General features: G+C 41.4%; 1 protein-coding gene across 1 annotated transcript in view; it reads left to right on the top strand.

The window, feature by feature from the left end:
* STK4 (serine/threonine kinase 4) overlaps positions 1 to 15,914 on the top strand; it is a 91,365-nt gene that overhangs the window by 23,234 nt on the left and 52,217 nt on the right. The window contains exons 6-9 of the mRNA XM_019458372.2: positions 2,600 to 2,767; positions 4,114 to 4,251; positions 6,651 to 6,779; positions 7,675 to 7,861. Of these exons, the coding sequence (XP_019313917.1) occupies positions 2,600 to 2,767; positions 4,114 to 4,251; positions 6,651 to 6,779; positions 7,675 to 7,861 (622 nt within the window). The remainder of the gene's footprint in view (positions 1 to 2,599; positions 2,768 to 4,113; positions 4,252 to 6,650; positions 6,780 to 7,674; positions 7,862 to 15,914) is intronic.

Raw genomic sequence — 15,914 nt, 5'->3', positions numbered from 1 at the left:
TCGGACACTTAACTGATGAGCGACCCAGACTCCATGCTGAGAGCCTGTTTGGGATTCTCTCCCTCTCTCTCTCTGTCCCTCTCCAGTTCATGCTGTCTCTCAAAATAAACAAACTTTAAAACAAAAAACGATAAACCAAAACTAAAAAAAAAAAATTTGTTAAAATTGTGAATCCTTTGTTATATATGTTGAAACATGTTTTGTAGTTTGCTAGTTGCCTTTTTACTTTGATTATGGTTTTTCTTTAAGCACCGAAGTTTCCAAATTTTATATAGGGAAATCCACCTCCCTTTTATGTTATGCATTCTGCCTTTGATGCCATCCTTTAAGAGTCCTTTTCTGCTTCAACATTCTAGAACTGTCCATCTATACTTTCTTTTAGTACTTTCTTTAGTACCGAGCCAGACCGATTTTGGTTTTTGTATTTAAATTTTCAACGTGTTTGAACTTCCTTTGGTGAAAAGTATAAGTTAGGAAATTAAGTGTAGAGCGTTAGAAATGACTAGCCAGACTCCCACTGCTTTTTTTAGTCCTTTGGTTGGTAGTTTGGAATGACATTTTAATCATATCTCAAGCTTTATGTATATGCGTGTATGTGTGCCTGTGTGTACACACACATAAATACACATACGTTGCCATGGTCTGTTTCTGGATTTGATACTTTCCCTTGTTATGCTACTGCATTAATGTAACTTTGTAATACAGATCAAGCTGGGTTAGTATCCACTCATTACTCTTAGTTTTTAAAAAATTTCTAGATATCCAAATACTTATTTCTAAATAATGAGTATTTCAAGGATATAATCCTTGAAAACAACTTTGACTACCACCATTTGAAAACTGCAAATTTAGGTTTCAAACCAAAGGAAATGACTAAGCAATAAGTTAGTTCCTGTGCTAGTTTTTTGCATAGGACTCACAAAGTGTGATCGATTTAAAAATATTGCTGTCATTTGCTCCTCACTGGCATAGCCTAAGTGAGGTCACAGGCATTTCAGAAGGAACATGAGTATGAGTGATGGTGATGGGAAGTCCTGACGCACATTTAGTTCTGTTCAAAATCCTTCTCTTCCTAAAATGCAGGATCCCAAAAAGGTTCTCTTTCATTAAGGCCAGGCCATTCTGGGGAAGTATGAAAGTAGTTACTTGCCCATGTGTGCTACATTCATATATTTTTCTTTAAGCCCCAAACTGAGACTTTTTCTATGTGTATATTATATTTTATAGAATATATGTACATGGAAAGAAAAATTACATATGTACGTAAACAACACACGATTTTTCTTTCATTTCTTGATTGTACACGGACTGCACGCTCATGTAAACCATCAGAGTGTTACAGAAGTAGATGGGATGGAAAGTAAGCGTTCTTCGTCCTTCCTACATGATTCCACCTTCTAGATGTAACTGTTGCTAATAGTTTGGTGTGTGTTGAGATTTTTCTTTTGCTATCCATACAGCAACAGTATTTATTATTGTTTGCTGTTTTATTGTTGTGATCATTAGTTTTCTTTTACAAAAACAAAGCTATATTACATATAATTTTACAATCTAAATTTCTAGCTTTACAATGTATTTTCTATACCAGGAAATATATGTGTCTCCTTTTTAATAAATTGTATGGATATTTATTATTTTAAATTAGGTGGTCTTTTGAGTTGTTTCCATTTTCTCCCCCCCCCCCCCCCCCATTACAAATATTTCTCCAACATTTGTGCATGTATCTTAGGGTACCTACACATAGGATACATTTTTAGAAAAAGATTGGGCTCAAAGGATATGGACATTTAGCTTTATAAATATTGCTAAATTGCTTACACAACATTATACCAATTTATACCCTGGTAACACTGTATTTCAGTGTCTGTTGTTTTTCTATGCTGTTTCAGCACTGGTTATTATTTCTTTAAATGTTTGTCAACCTTATTTTAGTACTTGATTGTTTTTTTTGTGTGTTTTTGTTTGTGTGTGTGTGTGTGTGTGTGTGTTTTAAAGTTTATTTATTTAGAGAGAAAGCAAGCACGTGTGCAAGGTGAGGAGGGGCAGAGAGAAAGGGAGAGAAAGAATCCTAAACAGGCTCTGCGCGGTCAGCACAGAGGCTGACGTGGGGCTCGATCTCATGAACTGTGAGATCATGACTTGAGCCAATATCAAGAGTCAGCGCTTAACCAACTGGGCCAGGTTGGTTACCTGTGTGTATGTTTAAAAATTTTTTTTTAGCGTTTATTTTTTGAGAGAGTGTGAACAGGGGAGGGGCACAGAGAGAGGGAGACACAGAATCCAAAGCAGGCTCCAGGCTCTGAGCTGTCAGCACAGAGCCTGATGCAGGGCTCGAATTCACGAACTGCAGATCATGACCTGAGCCGAGGTCAGTTGCTTAACCAACTAAGCCACCCAGGCGCCCCTGTGTGTGTGTTTTAATAATTGAGAATCTTTTATGTTTCCAACTCATTTGAATTTCTTTCGTGACTTGCCCAATCATGCCTTGAGTATGGTTTTTATATGTATTCCAAGTATAAGACATTTCTTGTTGGAAAAGTCTCTTCTTCTCTCAGTAGTTTTAATGCTTAGTGTTGATCTCTATTCTTTTCTGTTTTAGGATACGATGGCCAAACGAAATACAGTGATAGGAACACCATTTTGGATGGCTCCAGAGGTGATTCAAGAAATTGGATACAACTGTGTGGCAGACATCTGGTCATTGGGAATAACAGCTATAGAAATGGCTGAGGGAAAGCCCCCATATGCTGACATCCATCCAATGAGGGTAAGGAAATGGACAAAACCAGTAGGGTGGTTAGCTACTGGTCATTAGAAAGTTAAATGGCTTACTTGATTAGGTACCAAACAATAAATGAATTAATTGTCTATAATTGATAAGTGGCAGTCTAGACTCCACTAATCAGTTCAAGTGTGATCCACCCCCTCCATACCAGAGGTTGTGTATTGATAGCTGTCTGGCAGGACGTAGGTCACAAATGCAATGTATATTTTTTAAAAGTTTAGTTGCTCACATTTTAACATAACATTAACTGGAACTGAGTGGTGGTCCCCTCATTTATACAGGGCATGGGCTTTCTACTTTATCAGTCTCCACGATTCCCTAGTCACCAAGTATCCTTTGTCCCTTATCACAGTGTTTTCTCTGTTTTTCTCATAGTAATATTAAGAGGAAAGCAAACTATTTTTTTGATGTCATGTCCCTAGCACCCAGCCTGATTGATTTGTTGTCTTTTTCCTGCCTGAGCCTCAGAGATATTTACATGTGTAAGTTGTGGTTTGGAGATCCCCAGACTCTCCTCATCAGAGGCACTGTCCTTTGCAGCTTCCATGGGCTTCTAGAGTAGTAAGGGCCCATCGGTGCAGTCTTCACTGAAACTATCAGTGTGACACCCTCAGGGGTTTGCAGGGTATTCCCAGCCAGGCCCCTCATCACAGCACTGTTAAGAGGCCTTGATCATGCCTGGGGCGCCTGGGTGGCTCAGTGGGTTAAGTGTCTGACTTCAGCTCAGGTCGTGACCTCACAGTTGGTGAGTTCGAGCCCCACGTCGGGCTCTGTGCTGACAGCTGGGAGCCTGGAGCCTGCTTCAGATTCTGTGTCTCCCCCTCTCTGCCCTTCTCCCACTTGTGCTCTGTCTCTCTCTCTCTCAAAATAAACATTTAAAAACTTAAAAAAAAAAAAAAAAGGCCTTGATCCTGCCTTCCTCAGGGATTCCATAGTCCTCTCACCATACGTCCCAACTCAGCTCTCCCTCTTCTTAGTACTTCTATTAAAAGACTTAACAGTTTGTAAAATGTAAAAATGCTCTCAGGTCTTGCCTTTTTATTTTGAAAGGCAGTATATAGTGGTTAACAAAACTCCAAAAAAGCTTGCTGGATATTGGAGGTTGAGGAGACAGGAATACACATGAAAGAGGGAGAGGGAGAGAGAGCTATATTAACTTCTCTAATTGTCATACTTCCTACTTTGAGACACTTAGACTTCAGCTGGGATTTGGTTGGGCTTATCAATGGAGAAGAGGAAAATGTTTCAAACTTTAAATGTATCTCTAGTCATATTTTAATTAGTACATCACTTTTATTTTACCAAAAACAATTTTTTTTTTAACCTAGGCAATCTTTATGATTCCCACCAACCCCCCTCCTACATTTCGAAAGCCAGAACTGTGGTCCGATAACTTCATGGATTTCGTGAAGCAGTGTCTTGTAAAGAGCCCTGAGCAGAGAGCCACAGCCACTCAACTCCTACAGGTATGATCCTCCCTGAGATGCTGCCTCCCTCTGTTCCACTCTCCTGCTGGCCAAAAGGTGCTGCTAACCCACCTGCGTGGAGATGGTAAAGAAGTAGAAGACATTCCCTGCCTTCTAAGGAGCTTTGACTCTAACTGGGTAGAAAAGAATGTTAAATCATGGAACAAGATGATAATACCAGAAAATGGTGGGCTCTGTGGGGTCAGAGATGGGAACTGAGAGTGAGCACTGCCATTGTGCTGAGTGCTTTGCACATGTTGTGCCATTTAATCATCACACATCCCCTGTGAGGGGAAGGTATTATTTCGGTTTTCTGGGGAAAGAATGGAAGCTTAGAGAGATTAGCTCATTTAGAGGCACTCAGCTGGGGAACAGCAGAGCTGAGGCTAGAATCTGGGCCTTCGTAGTTCCAAAGCACAAGTGCCTGCAAGTCTACCCAGTTCTGCCAAGGACCTGAGATTAATGGTAGGTCCTCTTGTAGCTCATGACAGGAGGAGATGATTTTGGGCTGGAGGTACCGGAACTGCTTCCCTGGAGCAGGTCGCCTCGGTGCGTGGGCCTTGCAGGACGGGTGGGGTTTGCAGGCAGTCTGCTCGGTGCTGAGGAGGTTGAATTCGGGTGTCAGACTGTCCAGGTTTGAATCCTGGCTCCCTGTTTACTAGCTTTATGACCATGGGCAAGTGACGTGCCCTCTCTGTTGCTTTAGTTTTCTTATCTGTGAGTGGAGACTAATACCTGCCTCCTATGTTGTGAAGATTAAGTGATATGTGTAACTTTGAACGAAGTTTCACATGTGTTAAAGGTAGAATGACGTGGAGGTGACAAATGTCTGTGGTTATTATTGGGCTGGGCCAGTGGTTTTCAGCCGTGGCGGACCCAGTGCCCCCTCTTTATAACGCATATGTGTATTTTTAGTACTCTCACTACTCTTCTGGAATGAAATTTGTAGATAATAAAATCTGTCTATCCCCATAATTTAAAAAGGATTAGTCTAAGGTGTATGATATAATGGAGAGATACAAAGATAATAATTCATAAAATGTGTGGCAGTATAAAAAGAGGCTCCAGTTTGACTCAACTTGCAGACACAATGCAGCAGTTGAATACCTGTATCTAGCACCATAAATGAGCTTAGGTTTAAGAATGGTAACCGTTCCGTTCAGGCACTCCAGGAAAATGAATGGGTGGACACTACCATAAAAGTGATGTTAAATAATAACAGACCAGGCTTATTTGTATATGCTAAGAGGAGGGAAATGATCTTATAGATATTCCCAGTGGAGAGAACAAGGAAATATGATATTCTTGCAAATCAGCTGGGCCTTAGTTCTAAGCATTGGCAAGTTCTTTCCTGCCGGGATGGGGTACTGATGAAGTTTTATGGAAAAGAAATCTCTTTTGCAACCCGTCACAGGCTGAGATGCACTTACAAAGTTCTTACAAAGACCATAGAGACCGTCTCCTCTGATGGGTGCTGGGGAATAGAGAATGGGTTATAAAGAGAAAGATGGGGACAGTGTCACAATGAGTTGGGGAGACAACAGGCAACCCCCCAAAGAGAATTTCCACATGTAACTTTCATAGCCTCATTTCCTAATGTTCTGTAAACACAAATAACAAAAAAGGTAGTATAAATACTAAAAAATTTAAGCAGCTTGTATAAATGAAATTCCACAATATCCCTGGGTTTCAGGTGTCTGTGCTGATTGGTATTTGGGCCTACATCTGTTCCATATTTGTGACCTGTTTTAGTGTTTTTCTGCAGTAACCACACTTTTGCCCTAAAATCCCTTTTTACCTAAATATGTAGTTGGAAATACTATATAGTGCATTGTGTAGAGAGAATAAGCAGGATGAGTAAATTATCCAGTGATATTTAAACAATGTCTTTATGACATTTAAGCCCCCTCCAACATCATCTCTGGACTTTTTTGCTTATCTCTTGAGAAAAATTTGTCAGTATTATTTACTAAAGTGCATATATACTCTAAGACGTTTGAAAGACGTGCAGAATGTGCCACAGTTTGTTGCTGTGCAGGACTGTTCCTGGCTTTGAAGGATTGCTGGTGTCCTCCTTCCCCTCATGTGCCATTGGTGTTCAAACACCAACTACAAGCTCCCGACACGTTTATAAAACTTCCTCTAGGGGGCAGTACCACCCCGCTGAGAATATCTAGGTTTGGCAGAGAGAGAGGAGACTTTGTAGCCAGGCTGAAAAAGACAGCAAAGCCTGAAACCCTGGTCACAGTTATAAAGTGAGTGTGATTTCACGGCTGTTATGTTACCATAAAGAGAAAGATTAGATTCATCGATTCAGCAAATGTGATCGAGTGCTTACGGGGTGCCAGGCACCGTTGGGGCACGGGTGCCGTATAAACTGTCTCCTTTTGTGCTTTCAGCACCCGTTTGTCAAGAGTGCCAAAGGAGTGTCGATACTGCGGGACTTAATTAACGAGGCCATGGATGTGAAGCTGAAACGCCAGGAAGCCCAGCAGCGGGAGGTGGACCAGGACGATGAGGACAATTCAGTGAGTGGCAGGCATGCCGTGGGCCTCGGGCATTAATGAGTGTTATTTCGCGATTGCCGGGTCCAGTGGGACGAGTAGGAGATACCAGATCAGCCTGGAGCTGGAGACGCTGCTTGGCTGATTGTGCCCTGGCCTGACCCTGCGAAGGACTTGCTCTGTCTGTGCTTGTTCTTCTCACAGTGCTTCCTAAGACATTTTCAAATTTTACTCTTTTGCCCCCACAGCATTTATTGAATTTGACTTTTTATTCGGGAAAGGGAATGCTTAGGTCGGAGACTTGGTCTTTTGTGCCCTTTCGGAGAATCAAAGATCTATACTAAATATGCAGATTTTATCCTCAGAGACTCCTTCCCGAGCCTGAGATTCCAAGGGTGTGCACCTCAGCTCCTTAGGTTACGTTGTAAAACCCTTAAGAAGGAGGGAGGAAGGGGTGAGGGAAGAGGGTCCTCCTTTTTTTTTTTTAAATTTAAAAATTTTTTGTAATGTTTATTTATTTTTGAGAAAGAGAAGCAGAGACAGAGTGTGAGTCAGGGGAGGGGCAGAGAGACAGAGAATCCCAAGCAGGCTTCAGGCTCTGAGCTGTCAGCACAGAGCCCCACGTGGGGCTCGAACTCATGAACTATGAGGTCATGACCTGAGCCGAAACCGGATGCTTAGCCAACTGAGCCACCCAGGCGCCCCATGAGGGCCCTCCTGGTTCGATATGCTGTCTCGCGTGGCTGACTTTAAGTTTCTCTTTGGTTAAATAAGAGTGCTCTCTGCTCTACAAGGTGTGGGTCTAGAACCCCAGTCGGCATCAAATCCAGAAATGCTTGCGTTGAGATGAGTAATAGTAATTCGAAGGATTCAGTCTTTTGATCCAGTTAGCCCAATTTGAGGTTTTGTCCTCCTCCAGGAAGAGGATGAGATGGACTCTGGCACGATGGTTCGAGCAGCAGGTGATGAGATGGGCACCGTCCGGGTGGCCAGCACAGTGACCGATGGAGCCAGCACTATGATCGAGCATGGGGACACGTTGCCGTCACAGCTGGGCACCATGGTGATCAACGCAGAGGATGAGGAAGAGGAAGGGACTATGAAAAGTAAGGCTCTGGTTAAATATACTCCCTTCTTGGACGTACCCTACACATTCCAGAGAAAATGGGCTCTCCTGGTCCACATGGGCTCAGCTCGAGTCACTTTCTGGTGGTGCGGGGGTGGGGGAAGGGGAAGGGGACAACTGGCCTGCGGTGTCAGAGGCAAGAAAACGTCAGCAACGAGGAGGGACTTTCTTTCAAACCTGAATGGCCCTTTTCTCATCGAATGTTGTCATTTTCTCCTTTTTCCTTGATCCGTGGAGGCAAGCACACATACTGTTTTGATGCATAATCAAAGTGTAATGAGATTCTGAGCTATTTAACATAGCTTCAGTGTATTTTCTGTTTTCTGTGCATTTAACCCAGGTTTACCGATACTCAGTCAATAGTCAGGATGACTGTACAACTGTGAAAGTCCTGTCAAATTCCTTCTAGTTGAAACCCACCTCTGCTTCACTTCTTATCCTGCTTATACTTTTTGCCTGTGACTGAGGCCCGAGACACATTTTCTGCTCTCATCTCGGAGTGCTGTCCTCTCCCCTCCTCCTCACTTGTTTCCCTTCCCTTACTCTGTGCATCACAGACCAGCTCACAGAGGAAAGGAATTTGTGAGTACAAACAGTACTAATTGAATTCTGTATGCACTTTTTAGCCTGCACTTTGCACAGGTTTATTTATTTGTTTTCTAATTAGTTAATTTTTTAAAGGTTTTATTTTATTTATTTATTTTTAAAAATATATTTATTTATTTTTGAGAGAGAGAGAGAGAGAGAGAGCGCGCGCACAAGCAGGGAAGGGGCCGAGAGGGAGGGAGACACAGAATCCGATGCAGGCACCACGCTCTGAGCTGTCAGCACAGAGCCCGACGCGGCTCAAACTCACAACCCGTGACATCGTGATCTGAGCTGGAGTTGGTTGCCCACTGACTGAGCCACCCAGGCACCCCTAAAGATTTTATTCTTAAAAATCTCTACATCCAGTGTGGCACTCGAACTCACGACGCTGAGATCAAGAGTCGGATGCTCCACTGACTGAGCCAGTCAGGCACCCCATGAACTTTGCATAGGTTTAAAGCATTAAGGCTTTATAATCTTTTCATCATCTTTTCTCCCCTCTTTCCTTTTTAAAGTTTAAAGGTCCTTCCTTTAAACCAGGGAGCAGCAAACTATGGTCCATGGGCCAAATCCGGCCTACCACCTGGTTTTGGCAATAAAGTTTTATTGGAACATGGCCATGTCCATTCGTTTACATATTGTCTGTGACTGCTTTGCACTATAGAGGCGGAGTGAGCAGTTGTGACAGAGGCCATCTGGCCCCCAAAGCCTGAAATGTTTGCTCTCTGGTTCTTTACAGACAGCAAAAGTTCCCTAACTCCTGCTCTAGACCCTCTGCTTCATGATTAATTCATTCAGTGAATTTTTCTTCCGTGCTGGATCCCAGGTCCTTTGCTGGGTGCTGAGGACACAGCAGGAAATGAAGAAACAGTCCTTGCCCCAAAGGAAATCATGGTTTAGTGTGGGAGATGGACCATGAATTGCAATTCAGTGTATGAAATAATTTCTAAAGTAGAGGTAACCCAGGGGCTTGTCGAAACAGAGTGGAGGAGTATTTTATTTAATGTGGGCTGTGAAAAGGGTGGGTGGAGGTGTTCCAGCAGAGGGAGCAGCGTACGCAGAGGCCCTGAGGTGAGAGAGGGGTAGGTCAGTGCAGGGGAGCTGCGGCTGGTTGGCTGGTTCATCGGGACTGGAGCCAGCAGTTCTGGGGCCGTGGGTCCCAGGCAGCCCCCTCTGCTTTCAGTGTGTCAGGTCTGTGTATTTATAATCCAGCCTTTGTTTATGAAGGGAAAGGTTTTCTTTTTTCTGTTTTGGGGCCGAGGCTTATTATCTGTGTTTGGATTCTACTCAGAAGTATACAGGTGGTGAAAAGTAGTAATATTGTTGATGGATGTGTTAATTGGTATAACTTTCCTGGAATGTAGTGTGCATCAAGGGTTTAAAAAGTTCAAACCTTTAACTCAGCACATTCCACTTCTAGGAATCAGGTCCAAGAAAATAATCGAAGATGTAGACAAATTATATGCAAGAGTTTTCCCAAACATGTTACTTAGAATTGTAAAACAAAAAATCTGGATTAAATGTTTAGCAGCAGATTATTGGTCAAATAAATTATGATACATCTGTAAGAGGGACTACTATACCATATAAAAACAATAAAAATCCTGTGTTTGAGGAATACTTAGTGAGCTAAGGAAATACTTATGATATGTTGTTAAGTGAAAAAGAGAAGGAGGGGTGCCTGGATGTCTCAGTCAGTTAAGCGACCAACTCTTGATTTCAGTTCAGGTCATGATCTCATAGTTTTGTGAGCTCGAGCCCCACGTTGGGCTCTGCACTGACAGCGTGGAGCCTGCTTGGGATTCTCTTTCTCCCTCTCTCTCTGCCCCTCCATGGCTCTCTCTCTCACAATAAATAAATAAACTTAAAAAAAATCTTTTTAAAAAGAAGGAAGCAAAATTATAACATGACTCCAGTTTTACAAAGTAAAAAGATAACATACATTAATGTGTATATAGAAAAAAGACTGAGAAAACAAAAGGCTGGAGGTAAATAAATCAGATATTAAAAGTGGTTATTATTGGTAAGAGGATTATATCTGTTTTAAATTTTATTTATTTTCCAAATTATTTTCTAAAGTTACTATCGTAAAGAAATCCCACCAGAAATACTGATGGGATAGTGTGTCTGGTAAATTAGGGTTTTGTCTCTGGATTGTCTTAAGAGTTCTTTTTTTTTTTTCCCTCTTACTTCTTATGGCCTTAAAAATGGTTGTTTACAATAGTTTATAAAAACATTGTCGGCCTGCTAGTCCCTTTTAATTCTGGTTTCATTTAGTGTTCTTAGGTATGTTTTATCCCTTAAACTCCATATTGGAGTATCCTATCCTAGATACATATCTTAGATATGTGTTTGGTGTTACATAAATTATCATGTGAATGTTATATACTACATTTAGTTTTTCTTTCTAAATTTTTAAGTAGCCAGTGTGATTTGTTGGGTTTGTTTTGTAGCTGCTGACCTCTAGATCTTTCCATGGATTCTGAGTGCTTCTACTTGTTTTAAGGGCTTTAATTATACAGATGGTTATAATCAGTGTGTAGTAAACTTGGCTGGCCCATTAACATGTGCTGTGCATGCACATGTTATGGAAAATCTGCCTCTTTTTTTATTTAAAGAATTAATTTTATTCCAAATGTAATTTTCCAAATGTATTTTAAGTGCTAATTAATTCAGTGGGTTGTTTGTTCAGTTTCTGAGCTTGGATAGTTTAGTGTGTCTAATCAGAAACATGCATCTTATATTAGAGTCATGATGAAAAACTGTTTAAAAACCTCGGCGGTCATAGCCAAGTGACATTAAATAAACTCAGTTCATCAATCATCTACTTCAGGTCTTATAATTCGGTTTTGGGGCCACGAGTTTGACAGATTTGCCACTTACTTTGAAATCTTTACCACTTATGTTTCTAGGAGTTACTTAAACTTTTCATTATGGGAAATTAAAACATAATTGCACAGAATACTATCATGACCCCAGTGGACTTGTCATACGGTTTCAAAAATGATTGGCTCACTGCCCGTCATATTTCAGCCCCTCAAAATGAACTGAATTAATTTAAAGCAGATCTAAGACATCATACCATTTCTTCAGAATTAGTTTTAAACATCTAAAGGAAACTATCTGACCAAGCTTGGCTCAGAAGCTGTCTGTGTTGTTTTGGAGAAGTCACATTCCTTGTATGGGCCTCTGTACCGTAATGGGTAAAACTCAAGAATTATAAGCTTATTACTGTCCTTGTCTCTTACAGCTCAAATAGTCCAAGCATTTATAAAACTTTTACAATTCAGGACTAATATAGAACTGAAGTTGCTAGAAGTTAAAATCCGTTTTCACAAATAGGCTTTCATTTACTGCTTTCTTTGAACTTCTGTGAAAAGTTTAATCCTTAAAAATTAAAATTATAATTGTTACCCTCGATAAACCTAACAAAAAATGACGTATCTCCATAGTGGTTTGCATTAGTTTCATAGAATCTAATTTTAGTTTCTAATTTTAAAGAAATTGTAACAAGAAAATTAGAAGACTTGCACACAGTTTGTGTAGGACATCTAGGTCAGAAACTTTTCTGAATTTTTTGACACACTTTTTGACAATTAGACTGTATTTTACAGATTTTTTAAAAAGTTTATTCCTTGTCTTAGAAAAGTTAGATATTTCATTTGCTTCTGTTCTCCATTACCATATTAAAAATTATTATACCAACAGTATTATGGCAATATTAACACAGTGTTTTAAAATGACGTATTTTGAGAGAGAGAGAGAGAGAGAGAGAGAGAGAGAGAGAGAGAGAGCATCGTCCATAAGCACGGGAGGGGGTAGAGAGAGAGAGGGAGAGAGAGAATCCCAATCAGGCTCCGCACTGTCAGCACAGAGCCTGCCTCGGGGCTTGATCCCAAGAACTGTGAGATCATGACCTGAGCCAAAACCAAGAGTCAGTCGCCTAACCAGCTAAGCCACCCGAGTGCCCCTTAATGCACTGTTAAAAAAGAAAGTAGTTCACCCTTTCACTCAACCAAAGAATGCCTGTTTTTGACTGTGTGCCAGTATGGTTCCTATACAGTAATAATTTGCCTAGGTTTTTGTTTTTTTTTTTTAATTTTTTTGAGAGAGAGAGAGACAGAGACAGAGTGTGAGTGGGGGAGGGGCAGAGAGAGAGGGAGACACAGAATCCGAAGCAGGCTCCAGGCTGTGAGCTGTCAGCACAGAGCCCGATGCAGGGCTCAAACTCGTGAACTGTGAGATCATGACCTGAGCTGAAGTAGGATGCTTAGCCAACTGAGCCACCCAGGCGCCCTGATATTCTTTTGTTATGGTTATTTATTTTGAGAGAGAGAGAGAGCGTGCATGCCTGCCTGAGAGCAGGAGAGGGACATAGGGAGAGAGAGAATACCAAGCAGGCTCTATGTTGTCAGTGTTGAGCCCTTCTTGGAGCTTGAACTCCAGAACCCCAAAACCGTGAGAACATGACTTGAGCTGAAATCAAGAATTGGACACTTAACTGACTAAGCCACCCAGGCGCCCCTAATTTGCTTAGATACTGTTTTCTGATTATTTCCCACTTAGTAAGTGTATGCATATTCCATGTTGCTGCATAGCCCTTTATTATATTTATCACACTTACCAGTGTATTTTAATCATTTACCTGGTGCTGGACATTTTGGTTGTTCCTAATTTTTCACCATTATGAATAACTCTGCAGGGAACATCTTATGTATAAATGTGCCTCCTTTTTAGTATTTCCTTGGAGTTTTCAGAAGTATTTGAATTATTTCATGTATATTTGTCATATTGTGACGCTGGTATATTGTCCTCCAAATGTTGTACCACTTTACATCCCACGAGAATAATAGCAGCTGTCAGGACCCTTGGTTTCTTCACTTACATTCATTTCTCCTTTTTATTTCCCTATTTCCCATGTTTTAAGTCTCTGTGCTACTTTCTGAGTGTTTTCTCTAAAATTATCTTCTTTCATTCTTTTTTTAGCCATATGTAATCAACTGTTTGACCCAGACATTGAATTTATTTCTGTGACTACTTTTTTTGCTTCCTAAAAGTTTTAATTAGTTATCTTTAAATCTGGGTTTTTTTTTTTGTGATATCCAGTCTTGTCTTAGCAAATGTTCTTCCTTTATCTGTTTGAATATTATAAGTGTCATTATTTTAAGGTTTTTTTTTAGATCAGTCTATTATCTTGAACTCCTTGGGTCTGATTTGTTTTTTTGGGTTTTTTTTGTTTTAATGTTTGTTTATTTTTGAGAGAGAGAGCACGTGTTCATGCAAACAGAGGAGGGGCAGAGAGAGAGCGAGGCACAGAATCAGAAGCAGGCTCCAGGCTCTGAGCTGTCAGCACAGAGCTGGACGCAGGGCTCGAACCCATGAACTGTGAGATCATGACCTGAGCTGAAGTAGGGACACTTACCTGACTGAACCACCCAGACACCCCCCCTTTTTTTTAATTTTTAAAAAAATGTTTATTTTTGACAGAGAGAGAGAGAGAGAGAGAGACAGAGCATGAGCGGGAGAGGGGCAGAGAGAGAGGGAGACACAGAGTCTGAAGCAGGCTCCAGGCTCTGAGCTGTCAGCACAGAGCCCGATACGGGGCTCGAACTCATGGACCGCGAGATCATGACCTGAGCCGAAGTCGGACATTCAACCGACTGAGCCACCCAGGTGCCTCACCCCCCCTTTTTTTAATAAGTTGATTTATTTATTTTGAGAGAGAGAGTTGTGTGTGTGTGTGTGTGTGAGTGTGTGTGTGAGTGAGGGGAGTAGCTGAGAGAGAGTGAGCGAGACAATCCCAGGCAGGCTTACCACTGTCATTCTAGAGCCTGATGTGGGGCTCAAACTCAAGAGACGTGGGATCATGACCTGAGTCAAAATCAAGAGTCAGATGCTTAACCAACTGAGAGCCACCCAGGTGTCCCTTTGGGTCTGATCTCTGCTGTTTGTGTCTGCCATCTCTCATGTTGTTAGATTTCTTTTTGTATTTTGTAATTTTTGTTGTGAGCTTTAGTGGGAAGTATCTTCTTCGGAGGTCTCTTATGTTTCTGGGGTTGCATAGGTATCCTTGTGGGTCCCTAAGGGGTATTTTCTTCCAGTGTAGTTTTTAGATATTAATCATTACTATAGTGTGCTTGTGGGACAGCCAAGGGAATTACATTTCTAGAAGTTGACTCTTTCCACCCCTTATTACATTCCTAAGCCATGTCCTTGTGCTTGTGGGTAGAGTTTGTCCTGGCTTCATCTTTGTGCTGGGAATGGAGTTCTAGCTGCCTTTTTAATAGATGTATCTTGGCTCCCGTCTTATCTCGGTTCCTGTTCCCACATCAGCCTGAAAACTAGTCCCTCTGGTTTGGTTTTCCCGGTGGGCCACTCACCTCAGTGCTGTGGGTTCCTCTGTTGCTTTTGGCATCTGCGAAGTTTCCTGTTCTCGTTTTGAGCACTACGGTGTTTTTGTTTTGTTAGGTCTTGAATTTTTGTGTTTAGAGCAGGAGGGAGGCCCTCTAGTGCTTCCGTTCATTCAGTCATCTTGACCTGTCTATAGTGATGGTATGTCTATACTTTCTCTACCAGGGAAAACTTGGGAGAGGTTGTTCCTTGCTCCTGGTCACCTGGCTAGTAAGTGCTAGAGCTGGGAATCTCAAGTCCGGAGTCTGTGCTCCTTTTGTTCTCCTGAACTTCAATTTGTTTTGGAAGCATTCCCTTACATTAATGGGCATTGGACCTAATATAAGACTCATGAAAATTCATGATGAAGACTAGCGCTAGCTTCTGAGGAGATTCCAGAGATAATCTATTTTTTTTTAGGACCGATTATTTATTATATAAGTTATTTCTTTATTATACTCAGGAGGCTAGACATTATAACTGTTAATAATAATCATTAATGATTAGGCATTTTCTGTGTCAGGCATTGTGCTTAATCCTTTGTAAACATTTGACATACTAGTCATTGCTCCCATGCTATGTGGGAAATACAGCCACCCCCCATTTTGTCGCAGCAGAAATGGAATTGCAAAGCGATTAAGTAGCTTGCTCGTGATCACATCGTGAGTAATAGAAGTGCCAAGGCTTGAAACTAGATATGTTTGATTTCAAAGCTTATTATATTATATTCCTGTTCCGCAGAGCCTTTTTTATTAGTTGTTGAGGGACAGGACCAAGGCTCATGTTACAGATCATGTGTTGGTAAGCCTCAGCCCGCAGTAATATACCTCTCCTTGCTGGTTGTTCAAGTAACTAGCTACTCTATATGTTTCCCCAGAGTTCCAGAAGTGAAGGGCAGATGGGTGTCAAAGGGGGTCAGCCTCCGACGATAGGTTTAATGGTATCTCCGTCTGAGGGAGTATGTTTTGGCTGCGTATGTCTCAGTCTAGAGTAAAGAATCCGGTTGCAGCTGGAGGGAGGGGGTCAGAGTGAGGGGAGACCTGGTTGCCTTAGAC

The sequence above is a fragment of the Panthera pardus genome, unplaced genomic scaffold, assembly GCF_024362965.1.
Source record: "Panthera pardus isolate Hobbes unplaced genomic scaffold, ASM2436296v1 HiC_scaffold_25, whole genome shotgun sequence".
Lineage (NCBI taxonomy): Eukaryota > Metazoa > Chordata > Mammalia > Carnivora > Felidae > Panthera > Panthera pardus.
Note: the sequence above shows the minus strand (reverse complement) of the source record. Positions and strands in the feature narration are given on the sequence as shown.